The sequence below is a fragment of the Caretta caretta genome, chromosome 9 (genome assembly GCF_965140235.1).
Source record: "Caretta caretta isolate rCarCar2 chromosome 9, rCarCar1.hap1, whole genome shotgun sequence".
NCBI classification, from domain to species: Eukaryota; Metazoa; Chordata; order Testudines; family Cheloniidae; genus Caretta; species Caretta caretta.
The window spans coordinates 47,197,324-47,221,131 of NC_134214.1; the positions used below are offsets into that span (position 1 = coordinate 47,197,324).

Sequence of the window (23,808 nt, forward strand, 5' to 3'; positions counted from 1 at the left end):
AGGATAAACAGGAGTTAACACTCTACTTTTACAACAAGCACTGTAGGGTATTAATGAGCCCAAGGGGTCAAGACCTTAAAGCTGGCATGTCAGGTGGCACCACGCCTGCCCACCTGACACCCTTGTATGGCACTGGTTCAAATACTGAGAGGGAACAGCACCCCCTATACAACAACATCATTTCCCACAGCATCTGTTTTCTTTTAGAGAGTAATGATCCAGCCTGAGCATGACAAGACCTGACAAAATCCCAGCTTTAGGTGACATGGCTGCAGAAATTCAAAGTACTTGCCAGACACTTGCAACTTATTTAGAAGCCAGAAAAATTTAAATGGCTAAAGAAAGAAAATTGGCCATGCTGTTTTATTACATGACCCACAACTATGTAGTATTAAATACAAAATCTAAGTTAATACAGAAACGGTATCGAGAGAATAAGTGAACAGTAGTCAAGAAATTCAAAGGCACGATTCCCACCACAACTATAACAAACCTCCCCTCCCTGATTCCCGGTTTGTATTGAATTATCATGTAGTCATAACTAGAACCCTTACTGAGTATTGGCAACATGTCTGAGTTAGTTAAAATGGTAAGTTTCTTAATATTTATGTTAAAGCGCTCAATTGTCACAATGCAGGAACTGATTTTTTTTCCTCACTCTTGAAAAAGAAAATTCAGCCACTTGTAGGACAAGGTGTAAGGCTTATCTGTTTACTCAGGCTTTTGCCTGAAGAGGAAATTGGAGAGAGACATTAAAGTAGTACTCTGAGCAAAATTCGTATTTCTCAAGTGTGTTTTATTGTGGAGTGTACAGGTTAATGTCCAGAGATTGAAAGGGACAAAGAAAAAAAGAGAAAAAAAAAAGTAATTATACAATTCTGATATTTATTTGAATGTGTAATTTATTTTGTGAGCAGGTACTGCATTGAAATACATAAGAATTATTTTGTCCAAAACACTGGAAGAGAAAAATTCCTCTGTTACAATCCGTGCAAATGAGAGACAAAAAGCAGAGGTTATGGTACAATGCTCACATGCATGCTCAAGTCAAAACACAGCAGTGTCACTCTAATATTAGGTCTGTCAGCCTGAACTCTGTCCATTATTATTTGCATTAGGGTAAGTGCCTACAGGCCTCAACTGAGATTGGATGCCCGATTGTGCTAGGCCCCATACAAAACATATGGTAAGAAAGAGTCCCTACCACCAAAAAGCTCACAATATAGACAGAAAAGACAGAGACGGTGGAAGGGGAAATGTTGGAAGAGAGAGGAGAAGGGAGTCCCAGTCCAGTGCTCTAGCCACTGAACCACACTGCCTCAACCTTTTAAGTTGAAATGCTACCACCTACCTGATGTTTGATAGCATCATATAACAATTGTCTCCCAGAAGGTTTATCAAAATCTCCAACAATCCAAAAAGTAACTGGTCTAACAAAAGAATCATCTGTAGAAGAATAAAAATGCAACACTTGGGGAAAAAAGGCAGCTTCTGAATATTATCACATTGGCATTATACTGCGAAACGCACACGTGCAGAGGTTTGACAAAAGTAAAGGGCCATAAAGAAAGATGCAGATAAGTTAAGCAGTGATACTTATATGTATCATGAAAAGTGGTATTATTATTGATTTTCTTACTTAACAGATTGGAGGGACATGCATCATTATGCTTCTAAACTGAATTATTATTTGACTACTTGGTAAATTTAAAAATTATAAAGGAACCTAAGAACCTGCAAGTAACCTATACTTTCTCACTAGGGTAAAAACATGCTTTTTTCACCCTTCTTTAAGTGGTAGCTTACAGAATCAGTTTTGTACTAAGAGATATTATAAAAAAATCAAACACATGCATCAGACAATTTTTCGATTACCTGCAGGTTCTAGGCCAGCATTATACAAATATCAGAAAGTCCCCAAAGAACCTAAACATATTGAAGTAATAACCCAAGAAAGAGAAAGTGCTAAAGTTTGAGTTACCATAGATCTCCTTGGAGGACATTCCTGGACACAAATAAAAAGGAAAGAATGGAATAAAAGGTAAATGTCATTACTAATTTCTATAACAACCGCCACGAGTATCAAGGAGCTAGCTGTATAGCATAGTATACGCAGGGATCATGTTACTCAGCTGCTAAAATTGAGAGTAAATGAGCAAGCATTGTTTGCCAGCAACACTACATAAAGACTTGGGTTTTGTTTTGTTTAAATTAGTGCAAAATATTATATCCAATAGTGACCTTACTACAGAATTTGAGGAAGGCACTGGAGCCAAAACTCCTGTTTTTGCAAGTTGCAGCATATTATGATCTAGATGTGGCCAGCTATTGCTTTTATGTCTCACTTAGGGAACGTCTACACAGCAGATGTGAGGGTAATTCCCAGCTCAGCTGGACATACACATTCTAGCTCCGCTCAAGTTAGAGTGCTAAAAATAGCAGTATGAAAATGAGAGGCAGCTCAGTCTAACCGCCTGAGCATGCATCCAGGAGGTCAGGTGGGATTGTACTCAAGTGACTAGCCTGAGCTGCCACCCATGCCCCCACGGCTATGCTGATGTTTTTAACATGCTAACTCAAGCAGAGCTAGCACTTTCATGTCTACCTGAGCTGGGAATCACCTTCGTAGCTGCTGTGTAGATACCCTTAGTATGAGTTCAGTACCATTGCAGAGGGAAGAATACTAACTGGTGATTCAGCAAAACCTAGGCTTTTCCACTATTTAGAAAAAGAAACATGCCACATTACAGCCAAAAGCTGTAAATTAAGCAGAGGCAGCTCAAAAACAACATGCCTCCATAAGAAGGAGTTCAGTTAGGGGCTGAGATCAGCAGACAACAGGAAGTGGATACTATGTGAAGCTAAACAGATCTGAAGAAATTCTAGCTGTGAAGGGGCAACTGGTCCTCCAGCTCGTTAGTAAATATTCATGCTGTCATCCACTTTCCACAGAAATGTCTGCTTCTGTGCTGATCTACAATAGAAAAGGTACTTTCAAATGAGAGTTTGGAGATGTATTGTCTATTTTAAGTGCTACAAAGAAAAATAAGGAACAGCTCTAATTGGCTGCACATGAACAAAGAACAGAGGACAAGGAGTGAGGGAAACATTTACAGCACTACAGGAAAGAGGCAATGCCTGGGGACAATGTCAGGAGAAACTAGAAAAAGAGTCACTTAAAGAACAACATGAGTAGTCCCACAGATACGAAGGGGGGGGGGGGGGAAATAAAATAAAAAAATCAAGTATTGATGAGTCAGGAAGTTTAAATAGCCAAGATGGGAACATACGAAGGGCTGATTATGAACTTTTCATGTCAGGGACCATATCTGTTTGTGTGTGTTTGTACATCATGTAGTACAATGAGGTCCTAATCTTAACAGGGGTTTTTGACTACAACTGTAATATAAGTAATACAATATTTGACGACGCAGTTCATGGACGAAGCGCAAGAATTGCAAGATCAGACCAGATAAATGGTCAGTCTGATTACTGGACAATTACGCAAACTTCTGAAGCTCAGGCAACTATCCTTTAGTTTAGGTCACAAAGCAGAGGCTCCTGATCCCTTGTTCATTTTTATTTTAGGCAATGTAACTGCAGATTATATTTTTTCATAAGGACAGCTAATCCTGTTCTATATTCATCTAGGCTGTTTGACTCAAGAATCTCACATGGCAGTTAGATCCATTGGTTAATTGCCCTTCTAATGAGTTGCACGTTTTCACTTGGAATACTGTGTTCAGTTCTGGTCAGCACATCTTCAAAATCTGACTTTAGTAGAGATGAGAGTGCTCAGCACTTCGCAGGATTGGGCCTATGTTAGCATAAGTACACCAGAAATACAGTGCTGCTGGCTACATTTTAGTCATGGGTATTTTTAGTAAAACACATGGACAGGTCATGGGCAGTGAACAAAAATTCACGGCCTGTGACCTGTCCATGACTTGTACTATATACCCCTGACTAAATCTTGGGTGGGGGCAGCCTGCGAGTGCCATGGGCGCTGGGGGAGGGGTGGCCCGGGGGCACCGCGGGTGCTGGGGGGCAGCCCGGGACCCCTGCGGGTGCTGGAGAGGGGGCAGGAGGCAGCACACAGCCTGGGACCCCTGCAGGTGCTGGGGGGGGGGGGGGGGAGGGGAGGAGTAGAGGGGGTGTTGGTGGTACTGGCAGACTCCCTACCTGGCTCCACGTCTCCCCGGAAGCGGCAACATTCCCCTCCCTCAGCTCCTAGGTGAAGGCGTGGCCAGGCAGCTCTGCGCACTGTCTCTGCCTGCAGGCACTGCCCCCGTAGCTCCCATTGGCCATGGTTGCCAACCAATGGGAGCTGCGGAGCTGGCACTCAAGGCAGAGGCAGCACGCAGAGCTGCCTGGCCACACCTCCACCTAGGAGCTGAGGGAGTGGGATGTTGCCACTTCTGGGGAGTCCCCTCGAGGTAAGCGCTGTCCAGAACCCTCCCCGCATCCCGTTCCCCAACCTCCTCCCACCCCCACACTCCTGCTGCTGTGGGGGGGTGGGGAGGGGGAGGAGGTGCGGTGGCCCAAGACTGCCCCAGCAGCAGCTGGTGCGACTGGCTCAGGGGCTGCTCGAGCTGCTCAAGTGGACCCCAGGCCAGGAGCACCAGCCACTGCAGAAGTCATGGAGGTCACAGAAAGGCACTGTCTTCCGTGACAAACTTGCAGCCTTAATCATAGAAGGTTACAGGTGGTTCAGGAGGGACAGGAGAGGAAGACCCAGGGAAAAAGGAGGGCAAGTAATTCTATATATCTGAGAAGGATGTTAGTGACTGATTCTCTTTACCAAAGAGCTCCGTTACTATGGTGGCAAGGCCATACAGGAACCTCGAGAAACTGATGGCCTCTAAGAGAATCCACCAACTCACTGCCTAGTCTCTGAATCTGCTCTCTGCCTTACTACTCCCACTTCATCTTTTACAGTCTCTTGGCTTGCACCTACTATGCTGTTACCCATGCCTGACAGTCCCATTTCCTGCCAAGCCTCAACCTCTTCCTGCCTTCAAAGCAGTTCTGACAAAAGGCTTTCCTTTGATGTTCTCCTCACCAGTGTTCTCCTTATTCTTCCTTCCCTGAAAAGATCCTCTCTTCAAATAAGATTGCTTTTCTGCCCTTAAGTGTTTACAGTCTGTTTGTAAAGCTCTGGCTAAGTAGATTGTGTTATTAAAATTTACATCGCTGAACTGCCCCAGAGGTCCCAATCAGGATCAAGACTTAGTTGTATTAGGAGCTTCACAAACACAGAAGTAGATTTCAGTTTATAATTTATCATGATTATTACCTTTCTTTGTTAAGTAGGTCATACTATTGGCTACAGCAGCTGTTTTATCTTTGGAATTCAAGACAGTAAATCTAGCATAATCATCCACAAAAAAGTTATCTGCAGGAAAAAGATAAAATATTAGGTGCAGAAACTGACAATACCATTAGAAGAAATAAATCTATAACATTCACTGATATTTAAGCCACACATTACCCTAATATCTTGACGCCGTTTTTGCATTTGATTTCTGCTGTTTATGGCTAATATATCAATGAATGTTACTGTTACAAGACACACCAAAACCAACATATCATTCTCACGATGCAAAGTTCAACTGAAATCAGTAGTGCAAGGTCCCATTCAATTCAACTGCATCTCTGTGTAAAGAAATATGTATTTAAAATCCATTGTGTTACTACTCTCCAAACCATTCAAGATAGATCACACATGTGCATCTGTAACTGTATTATTATTCTACATAATCTTTCTGCATGGAGTATAACTGTTTAATATTTTAACCATGCGAAGTTTCACCGAAATCTGTACTATAGCAAATCCTAAGTATTTCAAGGAGACTTCATCAGTTTCTGTTCAAGTGGGGTTTAGGATAGAGCGGAACTGACTGATTTGTTTCACATAGTACAGGACTATCAGTCTTGGCTTTTGCTAGTGTTGTTAATGTCTCAATTTTATGAGTCACTAAATTCCCCTAAAAAAGGTAGAAGGAAAAAAATAGAAAATGCATAACTACTATGAAAAATCTGACATAGATATAAATGTTTATGCTGTTACTGGGCACAGCCTGACTCCCTTAGCACCAAGTGGGCTGGAATCTCTCCTCTTATACTATTGATAATACATTTTGAAACTGTGCATTCCACGGGGAAATTCCAATTCTTGTAAATAAATATTTGTACAGATTGGGTTTATTGCAGTTGAAAGTGTCCCTTACTCATGGCAGTTAGATCTAGGTACTCTCTGTCAGACATCAAGATCCTTGAGTTGATTCTTGGAACAACATTAGGCTGGTTCATGGTATATTCAACCACATCTTGATCACTGGACAATTCACCCTGAAGGAAAGAAGGAAGAAAAGCTGCTGCATAAGCTACTGTTTTTACAAACACATTTTTATTAAAAAGCTTGAAAACAAAGTAATCATGTCACTTAAGATGGCTGGTGATCTTGCTTTAAGATTGATTTTTTATTATTATTATTATTTTTTTTTTTAAAGGCGCTTGCTTGCTCAGCTTTCAGAAAGCTAGGTCTCCCCTTGAAATCCCAGTTTAGAATCATCACATACCAAGTACACAGCTCTCTGGAAGAGGCTGGTGGTTTCCAGGATTTTTTGCATTGTTACAGTTTCTAGATCATCAGGATCCAGCTGCTCTTTTTGAAAAGGCATTCCATTAAACAGCACAATAGGTAGAGGGCCCACACCTGTCTGCTCATAGTACCCTCTGCCTTCCTGATATAAAAGGAAAGAACAAACATAAGTACATTATCTCATTACTGCATAGAAGAATTATGGCCTTCACTGTAACATACTCTAACTCCGCTGAAATCTTTACTTCTTTATATCATCAAATAATAAAACAACTTGCCAACCACTTGTTCCTTAAACCAGTACCAGGAATTTATTATTTATTGTGCATGAGGGTAGAAAAGGCAGAATTTTAAAAGCTACATATAAATGGTTACATATGTGCATTTGAGCCAAAATCTCATGTAGAACTAATGACAAGAAGAGACGCACACTACGAAGTCCATGTATAAATCAGTTCAACAGTGATGGCAGATGTGACAGAGCAAAGCCTTTTAAAAACACAGTTCTTCGCAATTCTATGAAAACAAATTAGCAGGTATTTATTGTTAAGACAACAAGTCTCTCCATTGCATGTAACCATCTTATGGTTCATTTTTATTATATTCAGTAATCTAAAAGCTAATTCAGTACTGTGACCTTAGAACCCCTCAATACCAACTGGCAAGGGGGTTCCAAGAATATCCTGATCCTGATATGTACATTCTGGTTCACAAATGAATATCACATGTGGTCTTAAATGAAAGCCAGGGTCATGCTGGGCATTAATATTATTGTAATGTAAGTACAGATACTATGTAAGGAGCTGTGTGTATACACTGAAAATGTGTGCCTAAAGTCTGTATGAAGGCAGAGATGACAAACAGGTTTTTTGCCAGAAATATGGGGGCAGTATACTCACGTCTCTATCAACATGTAAACTAAGCATTGTACGACAACACAACAGAAGCCCAATTTACATACAAAGTCAAGGGCGGGGGGGAGAATGTGAAATCAACAGGGAGGCAGCACAGTGGACAATAAGCTAGAAGGGGTTACCGTGACACTGGGTTACAGATAAACTTTGGAGGATATAAGGTGAAGGCAAGGAAGATACACCTTTATCCTGCACCTAAGTAGTAATCAGAAGTGTGATTGCATTAATTAAAGCAGGATCACAAGCTGTCCTGGCTGAAACTTGGGGTGAGATAAACTTCTTTAGACAGAAGGTTAACCTGTTAAAGTTAGTCTCTAGAAATCATGTTACTGTTTTATTTGATATGTAACCCTTTTGTTTCCATTATCCTTTCTCTGGTATCCTGAACCTTTGATAATAAATGTATGTGATTTTCACTATAAATATATCTCAGTGCTGAGCTGAATCATTCAAGTTGGTGTGTACACTGTTCCCTTAAGGACAGCAGACCCAATATTACTGTGAGTGTCCAGTGAAGAAGACGCTAGACACTTCAGGGGAATAGCTCTAAGGGGCATGGGATTTACCTATTTTGTTAGCCTGTAAGGCAAAGTAAGGCCCAAAGGAGATTGTTTGGGTGGCTAACAGGCTGGTGGTGTTAGGGAGCGGACACCCAGTTAGGCACAAGCAAGCGTCTCTCTCACTGGAGCAAAGTGAGTAACAAGGTGACACTCAAGCCTGGGTACGCTGAGAACTGTCACGAAATGTCACTGTCACTCCCCAAAATAGGATCTTCTCTATGCAATACCCTCAGCATTGCCAGACAGAGCAGATATTTACCAAAACCATCTTAGTGTTTCATCCCTTTATAACAGGCTGATTAAGGTTAAAAGTTAGGACATCGTATCCTTTGAGCAGACGATCTCACAACTTTTAACATTTGGCCACAGTCTCTGGTATCAGGTAAAACCACTCGTAATGATCCCTTCAGCGGTTTTTTCTCTCTGTCTCTCCAAACCTTTCAGGGATTAACCCTTTTGTACATAAAAGGGCTTTGTTTGAACATCCAAGTCAAGTAATTAAGTATTTTATGGGAGGGGGGAAAAAGTTCAATGGGTCAGGAGCACAAAGTTCAATAGGGATACAAGAGCAGCCCAGTTTCATGCCCTAGCCTGATTTATCATCATCATCATCATCTCTGCACTCAAGTTTCATGTAGGAACTGGGTATGGGCTTCCTTTCCTTTATCACCTTCCTCCCCAATGCTTCTACTGTAAGCCTAAGAACTTTCAAAGCACCATTCCAACCTGCCCAAAGAGGCATCCCAAATATTGAGATTGGCTGATACCATGTACTAGTTTTAGGGCAATCTTCCCAGCATGCAGCATGAATTACTCGGGATAAGCCATCAGAGCACGTTACAGGATGGGATAGGGGAAGAAATCTACCCACATCCCAGAATATGGGTTGAAGCAGCCTCCATGGTCCTAGTGTTCCTTGTTCGGGTAGAGGAAGGAAGCCTAGAGGATCTACATATCAGCAGAGCCTCTCAGTCTTACCCCAATTTCTAGAGTTACTGCACACAGGGAGGCCCCACCAGACCTGGGTTCCTCAGCATGCCAGGTTCCTCCTCAAATCTTGCCCCTCTACAGTGAAATAGCACCAGTTTGATTGCCGAAGGGCTCTCTGCCTCAGCACAAGGAGGGGTGGGATTTGCCCTCTCAGTATACTGGCTGAAATCATATTCGGTAAATGGTGTATTAAACAGTGAACTACCAGGATAACAATGCTTTATCTCACAAAATTCTTACCTTCCTGTTTTGATCATAAACAGAATCAATCCCCAGAATACTGTTCACTTCTACATAAGGATACTGCTTCTCGAGAACACTAACCACATGTTCAACCTGCAGCTGATCGCCAGTTTTTACTTTGTTATATATCTGTGGAGGGGGATACAAATGCAGATTTATAGCCATGACTGATTTTTCCCTCTTTCCCAAACATAACGTATCTGCTATATTCCAGCTTCTAATATAGAACATTTATGGCAACTTAGTTATTGTGTATGATAATAGACTATATACAAATACAAGCCAAATGATAAACATGCTAGTCTTGAAAATTAGCCTATGCCATGCCTCAATATAAGAGTTCTTATGCTGAGAAGACTATTGCTGTATTCCCTAACCTCGATATTGCCCAAATCAAAAGGGCCGCATGTTTTTCTGCAGAATAGTCCCAGGATTTTTGCTTACAGCCATGATCTAGGAGGTTGACATTCCCCTTGTAAATTAGAAAACATCTTCGTTTTACCTTTTTTAGCATGCTAGATATTACTTCTTTGATTTGCAGCTAATCATTAGTATATCAAAACAAATCAGAGGAAGAACAAAGCAAAGTTTTCAAGCCACTAGCAATTTAACTGAATTAAAAAATTGTGCATCTTGTAACCATTTTAAGATAACATGATTGAACACTGTAAACTGCAAGTGAAAATGAGTTTGCTTTTCTCATCCTAGTACTCATCACAAAATTATCTGGCAGGATTGGCAGTCTCTACTAAAGACAAGCCAAGAACTACAATAGTAAGTGACATAGCAGGCTAGAACTGAGATGCGTGGGCAGAACTAGGGAATGGGAGGTAGGGTGACACAGAAAACTTGCACAGTGCTGTCAATTCTATTTGATCCTTGTTTTCATTATCAAAAATTTTACCCACAAAATTTTAAAAGAGAAAAAGCGTTTGAAGTGCACTTCATCAGATACTAGAGATTCAGAGTTGCAAATAACACAGATTTCTCTTATTACCTATTATCCCATGAACATAGACAGTCTCTCTCATACATCAGATATTAAACATGTATTTATGAACACTTACAGATATAACAGTCTGGAAGGCATAATTATTATCCACTTCTTGCGCAACATAATTAAATGCTCTAAGAAGGGCAATCCCAGCATCTTGTAGCCCATCAACGTCTTCTAAGTCATTAACCACAAAGACCAGACCAATTCTGTAAAGAAAACAAGCCCAAAGAACATGAGCCTGTAATGCAAATAAAATCTTAGTGAAGATTTTAGTTGCATAACAAATAATGCAGAATAGCCAATGATTATAAAGATCTTAAGCAAGGGTTCTTGCTAGGTATGTTAATAAGCAGACTTGAATAACTCTGGTTCAGGGACCCTACAGAACATTCCCCAAGGTTCACCCACTCAAATCCCTTCATGTCTTCATCATTTTGCCCTCCTTTTTCCTACTGTTTCTTGCTTTCTCTGTTTTCTTTTGTTTTGTTGGAGGGATTGGCTTTCCTGAGCCACTTTTAACTGTTGAAAGTTTGTACAACATCCCAGGTGGCTAATGATGAACACTTTGTAATAATCATGAAAGCAACAAAAGCTAAACTAATGCCCTCCCATAAAAATGTAGCATTACCTCAATGGGATGTGGTTGCTGAAGAACATCTCCGCCACATTAAGCAATTCTGCTGTACTCTCATGGGAAGGATCCACTATAAGAACCTTTGGGTAATTACAAAATAAAAGTATTTACATGAGTTTGTTACATTAGAAGGCCAAAACAGTGGGTCATGGTTAAGAGAACAGGTTTATTCATGTTTCACTGCAGAGGTATTATTATTGACATTTTACCCACTGTGGCACAAACAGACGAAGTGATTTCATAGAATCATAGAATTTCAGGGTTGGAAGGGACCTCAGGAGGTCATCTAGTCCAACCCCCTGCTCAAAGGAGGGCCAATCCCCAATTTTTTTCCCCCCAGATCCCTAAATGGCCCCCTCAAGGACTGAACTCACAACCCTGGGTTTAGCAGGCCAATGTTCAAACCACTGAGCTATCCCTCTCCATTTCCCTAGGGTCTCAAATGAAGTTTATGATAGAACAGGGAACTGAACATGATTTTCCTGAGTGTCAGCCCAGTGTCATTCTGCAAGGTGTTCCAGGTGAGTTTAACTTTTTACATGTGGCAAAGTGATATTCCAATGATAAGTTCAAGAAACCTCATTAGCCCATCCTCAGATATTATCAGGTCATGAAACGGGCATGCACACAACTGCATACTCACCCCATTCATAGAAAAGCATTGTTACAATAATTAATAGATTTTCAGATCCAAAGGGATCATTATGATCATCTAGTCTAACCTCATGCATAATTTACGCACAGGGAATTCACCCAGTGATTCTTGCATCTAACCCATAATTTTTGGTTGAGTTTGAGCTTTTCTCTTAGAAAAACACCCAGCCTCAGTTTAAAATGTTCAAGTGATGGAGAATTCACCACACTTGTATGAAAGTAGTTCCAATGCTTAAATTTCCCTCACTATTAAAAATGTGTACCTTATTTCTAATCAGGTTATTACTTACAAAGTTGTGGAAGTTTTTTCTGATTTGTCGGATTACTCCAGGAAAGGTGGGGCGCAGCAATTCCTGCACACTGGAAGGCCAGGAATTGTACCTGCTGTCAATTTCAAGGTTGTTGATCCACTAAGAAAAATAAATAATTGCTCGGTAAACTAATATAACCTGCAATTAGTTAATGTGAGACATTTGAAATAACGTAAAACAAACATTGCATTTAAGCACTCTAGTTTAATAAAATCTGATTAGGCCTGAAAAACACCAATTGAATTTGATCTGTTAGAAGTAAAATTATGAATCTGTTTTCCCCACTGTTACCATGTCTTCTACCATGCACAATTTCAGATTTTCACTCCTCTTAGCATTTCCATTTTTTTCCTATACAGTGCTGCAAGGCCTCATCCAAAAGACACGACAATGGGAGGAACACAAATGTGAAAGAAAAAGCAATAAAGGTCCAGCCTGAAGGAAAGTAACAGCAGAGAAGTATTTGATGTTTTTGATCTTTTAAAACAAAAAAGTTAAATATAATTAATATTGCTCCATAGTGCTGCACAAAGCTGTGAATAGTATATTAATGATTTCTGATTCTAGAGACTACCTAATCAAAGGCCGGAAAGTCTTTACTACATGATGGCGTATAACTCATTTCTCAGGTATTAAAATGAGGCTGTATCAACCCTCTGATTTTTGGGAGGTGGGTTTTTGGACGATCCATTTTTCATCACATCACTTTGTGATGCACAATCTGTCTTTTTGCTAGTTTTTGTAGCTTGGGTTAGTCTCCCATTTAAGTTCCTGCAACAAAAATCTTACTAAATATACAGTGCCTCTAATATTTCCCTTCATTTGTTTCTTATGTCTCTATACAGTAACAGGAGCACCACCTTAGGAGTTATACAGCATTTCTTAGCTGGCCAGTCTCCCTCCACCAAATTTATATTTTCTTAGACAATCCAGTAACGTGAAGAAGCTAAGCACAGTACTCTCAAAGGAATTCCAAACATTTTTTGTTTCCAGGAAGTTTGCTCTTTTATTGCTGAACATGTTCAAGATGTTACAGATCAGAGTAATTACATGCAGTTTAGAACACTTAATTTATTCAGGGGCTTGAAAGGGTTACAGATCTTTAGAGCAGTAAACTGAAATTTATGTTAAATCACAATGAATCCAACCAGCAATGACACTATCTACCTTGAAGGAGAGGGAAGCTGTCTAAAAACATTCTCATCTAAATTTCTTACAACCTGAGGTAATCCTCAGAAATGAAAAAAAATATTAACATCAGACAGTTGTCAACAGGAAGAAGAGCCAGGCTTACTATTTCATCATCTCATTTCTGCCCAAGAGTATATTTTAAACAATGCAGAGAGCCTGCTTCAGGCTAATCCATATACTCAGCAAAAAAAATTAAAATTACATACTTATACAGGGACAACCCTGAGGTAGAGGTCAGGAAACCCCAAAGTTCTGAGCTAGGAGGTAAGAGTTAAGGGTAGGGATAAGAGCCATCTGGAATTATAAGACTCCCAGGAAAACGTCCTAGAACATAAGAGGAGAGGAAATCAGGAACTGGCTCCTTGGAACAAGAGCCATCCCTTGGGTAGGGCGAACCGGGGCAACCACTCTGGTTGGATGGCCTCCTTGGCCGGTGCGACTGGCCGGTGCGATCAGTCCTGGAAGAGACGAATCTGTCACTTCCACCCCAGGCCCTGCACCCCCGAAGGATGGCCTTGTTTGGGGCAGCTGGAGAACTGCACAGCCATGCTGAAAGAAGCCAGCTTCCAATCAAGGGGATTCCTCTAGAAGCCATACATATAGTCTGTCCTAACCCTGAAGACAGTGGGAAATCAGTCTGGTTGTTTATAGCAGAAAGAAAACTCTGCTCCTCCATGACCCTTCTGTTCTTTGTCACTGTGGATTCTAACTTGGTGAGCAAGAGAAGTACCATCTCACTGTCATGTTTCTCAAATATTGTCTTTAAAGATACTGAAGTTCACCTTTTAGATTGAAGAGGTAAGCCTGGGACTCTAACTTTGTCCTTATACTTTAATTTAATTGTATTACTGTATCTTGCTGGCAATCTAGATGCTTTTTCCAAAGTAGATGCTTTGCAATGTAACAGGTAAACATTTTTTCCAAAGAGTGTCATAACATTTTCTTCTGCTCCTTTGTCTTGAAGGCCAAGTACACACAGTGTTCCTAATTTGAACATCTAATTAGAAAGCAAATTATTTTAAATTAAAAGTCGTAGATGGATCCACATGGTGGATCTAATCTCTATTTTGCTTTTTCAACTTTGCACAAGTCTGACTGGTCCAATCTTCTCATGCGCTTGTTTGTTTGTCCGGATTCATGAATTAGATTTTTATTCAGTTGAATTTACTGTCCAGAGAAACAACAACAAGTTGGAGAACTGCACATAAAAAGGGGTATCGTATAATCTCTATTTATATCCTCCAACAAAGATGTCAAAGACAGTTCTGCTTTCAGTTGTGCTGCTGTAAGCAAGTCTGGTCAGAAACTGGCTGTTTTTCAGGCATGAAAGTATTGCACTGGATTATTTGGGTTTATTTTCCCTCACTTGCTATGCTCCACTGGATACCTTATATTTTGTAGTTATAATTTCTTTCACAAGGCACAATCTTGAAGCCTCTGTCTACAGCTAATCCTGCACCATTTCATCATCTCGTCCTGCCCTATCCCCAGTACAGTAACTCCTCGCTTGACATTGTAGTTATGTTCCTGAAAAATGCGACTAAGTGAAATGATGTTAAGCTAATCCAATTTCCCCATAAGAATTAATGTAAATAGGGGGGTTATGTTCTAGGGAAATTTTTTTCATCAGACAAGAATGACATATACATATATATATATATATACACACACACACACACCATTGCTGTATACAGTATTAAATTGTTTGTTTAAACTTATACTGTGTGTGTGTGTGTTTAATACCGTATACAGCAATGATGATTGTGAAGCTTGGTTGAGGTGGTGAAGTCAGAGGGTTGGATATTTCCCAGGGAATTCCTTACTGCTAAATGATGAACTAGCACTGGGCTAAGCCCTCAAGGCTTAACACATGGTTGTTAATGTAGCCTCACACTCTACAAGGCTGCACAAATGGAGGGAGGGGAGACAGCATGGCAGACAGAGACACACACCGTGTGTGTGTGTGTCTGTGTGTGTGAGAGAGAGATGCGCAGCTGACACCACTTGAAGTACATTGCCTTTTTAAGTAGATCTGCAAGTTGAGACAGCAGCTGCTGCCAGCGAACTCCCTACGTCCTGAGTCCTGTCGTGTCATCTTCGTTGTCCCCCATTCTGTGGAGATGGGGTAAGCGGGGGGCAGGAGCAGGGGGACACCCTGACATTAGCCCCCTCTTTCCGCCTCCACCCCCCCCATTACTTCCTCTCTAATCTCCTTCCTCTCTTTATTGCTCCCTTAATCTCATTTTCCCCTCTCCCCACTAACATATTTTCCTTCATTTTGGGCTCTACAAGTTAAAGAACCACATACCACTTGTCTGCCCACATTCTCTCTTCCTTTAAACCCAATTCTTGAACACATGAATCCTTCCCGTATTAACTTCCTTACCAATTATACTGTCTCACCTATCTCCACTCCATTACGAGGCAGCACCTGCTGCATATCTACAGTCTGTATCCCAAAGAGTTCTTTGCAGTGCAGACTCTTATTCTGCATTCTATGAAGTTATAGCTATTCATATAAATAAGACACATTGCACTTGTATGATATGCTGAAAAGGTCTATTTAAGTGCAACTAAAAGCCCCAGGCTCAAGTAAGATTTTTGCTGGACATCCTGGCTCTTAGAAGAAAATGTACTCACTGAAATAGCAGGGCTTCTGATATCCACAGCATAGTCTGAATCTGATGGCTGGATGTTTAGCTTTAGAACATTATGCAAAGAAAGGCCCTCAATTCCTAAACTGTGAAGTCCCTCCATAACACGAGCTTCATTGCGCAACACATCAAACACGCTAGAAGGAATACAAATCATTCAATATCACACACATATTAAGATACAACTACTGATTTGCTCTAGCCTAAACATTACCAGATTATATTAAGGTGCAAACATTATAAGAGAGTCTATAAATATTTACAGTATACAGTCTCATTTTCAGCATCTCAGTAATTTCAAATTGCCTCAAGAGGATTTTCTCCCAGAAAAAAAATATTTAAATTCAGTGTTAAATAGCACCAGGAACACACATGAACCCAGACTGCCCCAATATGGCAGTTTTTAGATGGACATTTTTTCAGGGGGTTAACTAATATTTTGCTCTTCTCTTAAAATGAGAGCGTGTGTGTGTGTTTGACAGATGCCTGACTGACAGCACTGTAGCTCAAAATTGTTTCACAGAACAGGCTAAAGCAGTGGGCAGCAGCAAGGAAGGGTTGCCTTTGCATTGGTTAAGATAAATTTTGTCTCCATAGCTTAGCCTTTCTGCTGAAACTACCAACAAGGATGTCAATTATAATGTGGACTTTAGGAAATGAACTATGACCATAATTGACTAACAACCAGCTATCAGAAAGGAATACTTTGTCACCACTGACTTGCACCAGCTTTAAAATACTAGCTAATGGCTAATAAAAGAAATAATAAATTAACTAGAAAACTCGTGACTAGGTCTCAACTAGATACAAAAGGAATTGTGCTTAGAGAATAATTTGTCTTTTGCTCAACCCCTTGTGTCAAGTATTGCAATATACATGTGATTCAGCTAGAAATCTTGGGAAAATGGAAAAATCTTGGAAAACTTCAGCATATTTTCAGCAGGGTGCACCAGTGATGCCACAACAACTTTAACTCCATATTTCACTTGTTGAGGGGATAAGTATGACTTAATTTACATTTAGTCTTTCACTTTGCTGAATTTACAAAAAATACACACTTCTCCATAAACAAGCTTAATATCTATATACACATGCAGTAACGCTTTCAAGATTGTAAGCCAGAACAGTTTTTTTGAAGAAAGTATACAAGTTCATACCTAAATATGTCCTGTGTGTCTAGATCAATGTGCAGTCCATTGATGAACAAGGCAGAATCACCAGATTGTAATCCTAATGTTCCTTTGAAGTACTAAAGGAAAGTGTAACAAAGTCATTAGATAAATGCTACAAACTAAGTAAAAAATCAATGTTAAACGTAAAAAAACTTCCGTAGCATTTATTCTGTAGTGTTTCAAATCTATTAATGTCCCTGCATTTATATATTAACTCCACTAAATGCACCATATTACCTTCGGGTGACTTTGAATATAGCACACATGGTTTAAAACAAAACAATCAACTACATATAGTTTGGAAGAGAAATAGTTATGGGAGGACATGGCAGCCACCTACAAGTATTTTTGACAGGTGGGAATGTGTTATGTAAAGGGGTAAACAACACTTCCTCATTCACTTCATCATATCCCCACTTAGTTGTCTCTTCTAAAATGAAAGAAATCTCTCCTCATATGGAAGCTGCTCCATACCCCTAATCATTTTTGTTGCCCTTCTCTGCCCATTTTTCAATTCTAATAAATCTTTTTTTCAGATGGGGCTGAACTGCATGTAGTATTCAAGGTGTGGGCGTACCAGGGATTTATATAGTGGCATCATGATATTTTCTGTCTTTTTATCTATCCCTTTCCTAAGTGATTCCAAACATTGTTTGCTTTTTTGACTGGTACTGCACATTGAGCTGATGTTTTCAGAGAGCTATCCACAATAATGCCAAGACCTTTCTTGAGCGGTAACAGCTAGTTTAGACCCCATCACTTTGTAAATATAGTTGGGCTTATGTATTCCAATGTGCATTACTTTGCATTTATCAACACTGAATTTCATCTGCCATTGTTGCCGCCCAGTCACTCAGTTTTGTGAGATCCCTTTGTAACTCTTTGCAGCCAGCTGTGGACTTTACTATCTTGAGTAAAAAGAAAAGGAGTACTTGTGGCACCTCAGAAACAAATTTATTTGAGCATAAGCATCCGATGAAGTGAGCTGTAGCTCACGAAAGCTTATGCTCAAATAAATTTGTTGGTCTCTAAGGTGCCACAAGTACTCCTTTTCTTGTTGGGGAAACAGACTAACACGGCTGCTACTCTGAAAACTAAGTTTGTATCATCTGCAAACTTTGCCACCTCCTTTTCCAGTTCATTTATGAATATGTTGAAAAACACTGGTCCCAGTACAGATCCTTGGGGAACCCTGCTATTTACCTCTTTCCACTGTGAAAACTGACTATTTATTCCTACCCTTTGTTTCCTATTTTTTTAGCCAGTTACTGATCTATGAGAGGACTTTCCCTCCTATCCCAGGACTGCTTACTTTGCTTAAAAGCCTTTGGTGAGGAACCTTGTGAAAGGCCTTCTGAAAGTTCACGTACACTATCCACTGGTTCATACTTGTCCACATGCTAGTTGACCCCTTAAAAAATTCTAATGGATTGGTGAGGCATGATTTCCCTTTACAAAAGCTGTGTTGACTCTTCCCCAACATATCACATCATCTACGTATCTGATAATTCTGGTTTTTAGTAAGGTTTCCACTAATTTGCCTGGTACTGAAGTTCGGCTTACCAGCCTATAATTGTCAGAATCACCTCTGGAGACTTTTTTTAAAATTGGCATCTCATTAGCTATCCTCCAGCATCTGGTACAAAGGCTGATTTAAGTGATGTTACATAGCATAATGGGAATCTGCAGGCAGCTTAAATAAGCTTCCTGGCTGCTCTGTACTGCCAGAGTGGCTCAAAGCAGCTGGAATGTACTGAGTATATGGGTCTATAAATCTGAGCAGTTGCTGCTCATATTTTAATGCTAGAAATAGCCATGTACAAGCCTATATTCTTCCTATAAACATGGAGCTAGTGTGAAATTCAGATCTTACACAGAAAGATACTATTGCTTTGTTTTTATTTGATTACTGTTTCAAACCTGTATTTTCTACTCTGCTATCTGAACAGTCATAATGGGTACATTTTCAGTGTATTGTACGACTCCTGCCACTGTTAATTGGCGTGGTTTGCCTAATTCCCAATGCACTACATCAGAGCCACTTTATTATTTTCTTACATCAAACACTGGCACACTGGAGCCTATTTAGAATTACAGATGACAAAACACATACACAAGACCATATATTTGATAAATAGCTATTAAACAACTGGCAAAGGAACAAAAACTGCAAACTTCTTCTGTTCACTCTCAAAATAATTATATCAATAATCAAGCAATCATTTACTGCACTGAGGCCCACAATCTCCTTCTCCACTCAGTAACAAAAGCGGAAGTCAAGAGTTTCACAGGCATAGAAATGCTGTGTAAAAGAAGAGTCAGGCCCTATGTTTAAAGTGCAGTTTTACTGATTATAATTTATATATATATATATAAAAAAGTGCTTCTGCATAAATGAGATCAGGAGGTATTTCCCTATCCAGAAATGATGTTCCTAATTGCCAGTTCAACCTGGGGATTTGATAATCAGGCAGAGTTCTTGCTGCCTTTTATGTCATTTCCCGACAAAGCTCTGTTACAGGCTCCCTATTTTCTACTCCCCAAACCCTATCTTTCCTAAAGGTCACACTTCCCCGACACCACAAACATCTTTTGAATATAATCCAGAAATATGCCTAAGCAATTTTTGTGTCTAAACTTCTGAGGGCTTGTCTCCAACTGTTCTTTACATCTTGGGAGAAACTCAGATGGTTACCAAAACATACAAAGCCATAAACTCAGCCTCAACTTCCATTCAAATGAGGCCTGTTTCCTTAAAAATAAATAAATAAATAAATAAATCTAACAATTAACCAGGATGACTTGTTGACTATGGGCACTGACAAGGGGATACAGAGCTTTACCCCACTGTCACTTTGGTCAAATCCACTTCAGGTCAATGGTGACAGAAAGCAGTATATGTGTTCAAGGGTCTACATCAGTTAGTTAGTTAATTGTTTCAGTCCAGTCCCTGGTGGACAAACAGTCACCTCAAAAGTCACCACCAAATTTGACACTTGTTGGCAGTCTTAGTAGAGAAGTTAAGGACTGAACTGGCATGGAAACCAAGTTATCACTACCCCCATGGATGTAATCCCTACTTTATAGAATAACATTGAGACACTTCACTGGGGAACTGTAGGAAACTGTGAGCTGCTGCTTGTGCTATATCCAGGAATGAATAGAGCATTTCTTTCTCCAGAGCTGTCAATTCAGCATCTCCATCAAACTTAAATTAATTTTATAAAGACAAATGAGTACGGTTAGAAGATCTCCTGAGTTCATATTATTGTATTCTTAAATCACACATTTAATATCCTTCATGTACGTGAGGATTAAATGACAAGTAGACATTCTTGACCATTGGGAACACCTGTTATGGATCTGTGAAGAAAAGAGCCTGATACCATCACTCCACAATGATATCCCACATTCTCGCTCTGTCTTTATTTTAAGGCATCCTGGCCAACATTTTCATATGTGAGTGAGCAAAGTTAGGCTCCTTCATTCATATTTGAAATGCCAGACACACTTATTCTGTACCCTAATATAGATTTAGGAGCCTATGTACTCAAGTGCAAAAATGTTGGCGTCTACTTTCCAGCCCCCCAAAAACGAGTTGACATTTTTTAAAGGTTATTTTCAAAGCTTAAAGCTATGTGAAGTGTACGAATGGACTGAATAATTTTCTGTAAGCATTACCTTTTGGTTCTCTTCAATTTCTGTCCTGAGTTCCGAGGAAACAACTGTTTTCGTTATTGCTCTAAGGAAGCAAAACATCAGATGTGATGGACGCTGCCAGTCCTCTTTCCCACATCCCCCTACATCTGCTGTCCTGTGACCCCACCTTGCATTCTTAGTCTGAAATATATCTGTAAGCTCCTCAGAGCAGGAATCTGGTATTATCTGCAACAGGAAGCACTTAACACATATTTGGGCACCATTAAAATAGTAATAAGAGGATATGCCAAGTAACGGCTTTCAAAACTTACTCTTCTGTACAATGCTATCCTGACACCCCTACCCCAGGCAGCAACTACCACTTAAAAGACTAAACTTCAACTCTGGAATGTACCAAGCCTTAAATTCAACACAAGAAGTCATAGTAAAGTGAATGCTACCACCATTTCTCTACTCCAGCACTTTAAATTTTAATTGGTGAATAGGGACCTTCTCTTGTACACAAGAAGAACTTGTAAGGGGCAATTAAGGACTATTTTAGTGTAACAACTTTAAGCTTCATAGTGTGGTAATTAAGAGTCAGAACACTGCACACCTGATCCCTGCCAGAACCATATTTTAAGCATTCTAAGCCACTATACATCCAATTTCAGTGCTTTCAGCCATAGGTGCTGGAACGGGGAGGGGGACTGGGGTGTGCTGCAGCACCCCCTCGCTTGAAATAGTTTCCATCACACACAGGGTTTATAGTTTGGTTCAATGGCTCTCAGCACCCCACTATAAAAATTGTTCCAGCTCCCCTGCTTTCAGCAGAACAGCAATGATTTCATCAACAGACTCCAAGAACCTGTGAAATCATGCAGGTAACAGTGTTAGCATTCCAGTGGTCAACTCCAGCTTCCACTGAAGGACAACTTCATACACTCATCTAACCTCATGCTAAAGATCTTTACTAGGGAGATGCTCTCACATGCAAGACTTGTACTTGTTTACTTTCAGCTACATGATACTCAAGAAATATTTAACAAGCCTACTTCAGCTTTTAATTATGCTGAAGAGAGGAGAAAATATGGTTAGGAAAGTTATTAAATGGGAACACTCCCTGATGTTCTGCACTGAATTACCTGGCTTTTGTAGGAAAGTTCTGACTGAGGTCTTTCATGACTGTCAAAGCATCCACAGTGGGAGCAGCCAGGATCCGAGCAGCAGTTTGAAAACTTAGATCTAAAAATGAGAACAGTTAAGTCAAGGATTGTAAACTAAACATAGCAATGCATTTTGTGTAAATCCAACTTAATTGATACAATTGCCATTTTCACATCACACAAAGGCTTGGGACACAAACATTTCAGAGGATGATCTGTTGCATTTGGAAATCCTGAAAGCTTAATTTTCTGTCTGTCCCTATTAGGTGCTCACTTTAGTCTTCTTTCTGATTTATAGCCTTTAGTAGCCAACCTTGTGTAAATGGCTTCCTGAAACTGAAACCCCCTATGGTCTCTGCAGACAGAGCCAAGAATTCTAGTTCACCACAGAAATGAGGAGCCTTGGCTGGCTCTGGCTGAATAAATCTACTTTGGGGTGGGGTCTGGATGCTTGCTTCATGGATCTAGGAACCCTACAAAAGGGGCCTTACAATGACATGATTTAAGTAGATATTTCATTGCATATTTATCATTATCATTTTGCTGTAACTTTCTGAAACAGTTAATGATTTCAGTTCTTTTCCAGGAGCATTGGTATAGCACGTTCTGTGCAACTAGAATATTGTACATGCAATAGCCTTAGCTATTTCTTTTTCAGGGGCCCGCAGCATCCCTCTCACAGGCCTGTTTAACAAACTACAACTATTCTTGGGACTGAAGCACAGAGCAGAATATGGAAAGCTTTTGAAATATGGATCAAACAGGGAAGGGAAAATGAAAAGTTCACTTGATGTCTTTTGCAGGAACTCTAAATTAGTTTACATTTTGCGGCAGCAGAAGGAAGGGAAAATGGTGAATATTAAAAAAAAAAAAGTTGAGTTGAAAAGCCCAGGAAACATTTATGCTACAATAACAAGGTGTTTGCATTTGGCTGCATTGGTGGTATTTTTATTTATTTTTCTCTTTTTTAAACTTAAAACTATTGACAAGGTATTTTGTACAATATGACAGCACCATAAATATACAGGGATTTTTCTGCTGACCACAATGAAAACTGAGAGCAGTGCTAAGAAACTTGCAGGATTGGAATCCTACATTCCTTCCTTCCTATGAGTTATCTATATTCCTCCCTAGAAAAGAGACTATAATGGGAATTGAGGGTACTTCATTCACATCACATAGGAATGAGCCCAAACATAAGTGAACACTAAGCAGTGGCAGCATCAGGGCATTAAAGAGTAAAGTAGTCCAAGGTGAGGGCAAAGAAAACTTTGACCTCAGAACATAGGTGTTGGAACTAGAGGTGCTGCCATGCCCTCCGGCTTGAAGGGGTTTCCATCATATACAGGGTTTACAGTTTGGATCTCAGCACCCCTACTATAAAAATTGTTCCAGCACCCCTGCCTCAGGATCATCATCATCTTGAGTTTAGTCCTTCACTGGCTTGGAGAAAACAGAACCTTCTGAGGTAGGGTGGGGCCATGACAAAAGATGTTATTCAATTTTCCTCACTCTCTTTTCTATACTTTGCAGATACTATAAGCTTGCACCCTATACTTCCAGAAGATATGCCAGGGTGCTGAACATCAAGAGTGTTTGAGTACCAACAATGTAGTCATTGTGTAGAAGGAAAACTTTATGGATCCCTCAGTTGGTATGGAAACTTACTAAAACTACTTCTATTACTACTTCCCAAGAAGGTTTAGATTGAAAGCTGCTGGACATTCTAAGAATTTCGTTAAGGTCTCCCTCGAGAATACCCTCCTATAAGCAAATATCACTTGCATGGAGAGACCATGCAAGAGACATATTTTTACATAAATTAAAATTTCAGTACAACTAGGAAGAAGCTTTTCCACATACAAATTACCTTGTAACTGCCATACTTTTAAAGGTGCCATTTCATTGGTGCTTTCAATTAGATGCTTTCTAAGCTCCTTCAGTTCTTCCTTCAAGTCAGGATACAACTGCCTGAAAGGAAAAAAAAACAAAAAACAGACCTTCCTTAGAGCCAGATCAGTGAAACTGTAGCTAATCCAAAGAAATTAGCACACCAAAAATGTCTGCATCTGCCATTAC

At 40.0% G+C, this 23,808-nt stretch overlaps 1 protein-coding gene across 4 annotated transcripts in view; it reads right to left on the reverse strand.

Moving 5' to 3' along the window:
• The window catches only part of UGGT1 (UDP-glucose glycoprotein glucosyltransferase 1), a 94,921-nt gene that overhangs the window by 39,332 nt on the left and 31,781 nt on the right, over positions 1 to 23,808 (reverse strand). For 3 of the 4 annotated variants that reach the window (XM_048865192.2, XM_048865194.2, XM_048865190.2), the window contains exons 9-22: positions 23,600 to 23,700; positions 21,709 to 21,808; positions 20,606 to 20,666; positions 16,910 to 17,001; positions 15,739 to 15,889; positions 11,887 to 12,006; positions 10,937 to 11,022; positions 10,379 to 10,514; positions 9,309 to 9,440; positions 6,582 to 6,746; positions 6,231 to 6,351; positions 5,297 to 5,395; positions 1,982 to 2,005; positions 1,352 to 1,446 (exon numbers count right to left, since the gene is read on the reverse strand). In XM_048865192.2, the coding sequence (XP_048721149.2) occupies positions 1,352 to 1,446; positions 1,982 to 2,005; positions 5,297 to 5,395; positions 6,231 to 6,351; positions 6,582 to 6,746; positions 9,309 to 9,440; positions 10,379 to 10,514; positions 10,937 to 11,022; positions 11,887 to 12,006; positions 15,739 to 15,889; positions 16,910 to 17,001; positions 20,606 to 20,666; positions 21,709 to 21,808; positions 23,600 to 23,700 (1,483 nt within the window). The remainder of the gene's footprint in view (positions 1 to 1,351; positions 1,447 to 1,981; positions 2,006 to 5,296; positions 5,396 to 6,230; positions 6,352 to 6,581; positions 6,747 to 9,308; positions 9,441 to 10,378; positions 10,515 to 10,936; positions 11,023 to 11,886; positions 12,007 to 15,738; positions 15,890 to 16,909; positions 17,002 to 20,605; positions 20,667 to 21,708; positions 21,809 to 23,599; positions 23,701 to 23,808) is intronic. The other variant, XM_075132244.1, reaches the window with a different exon arrangement.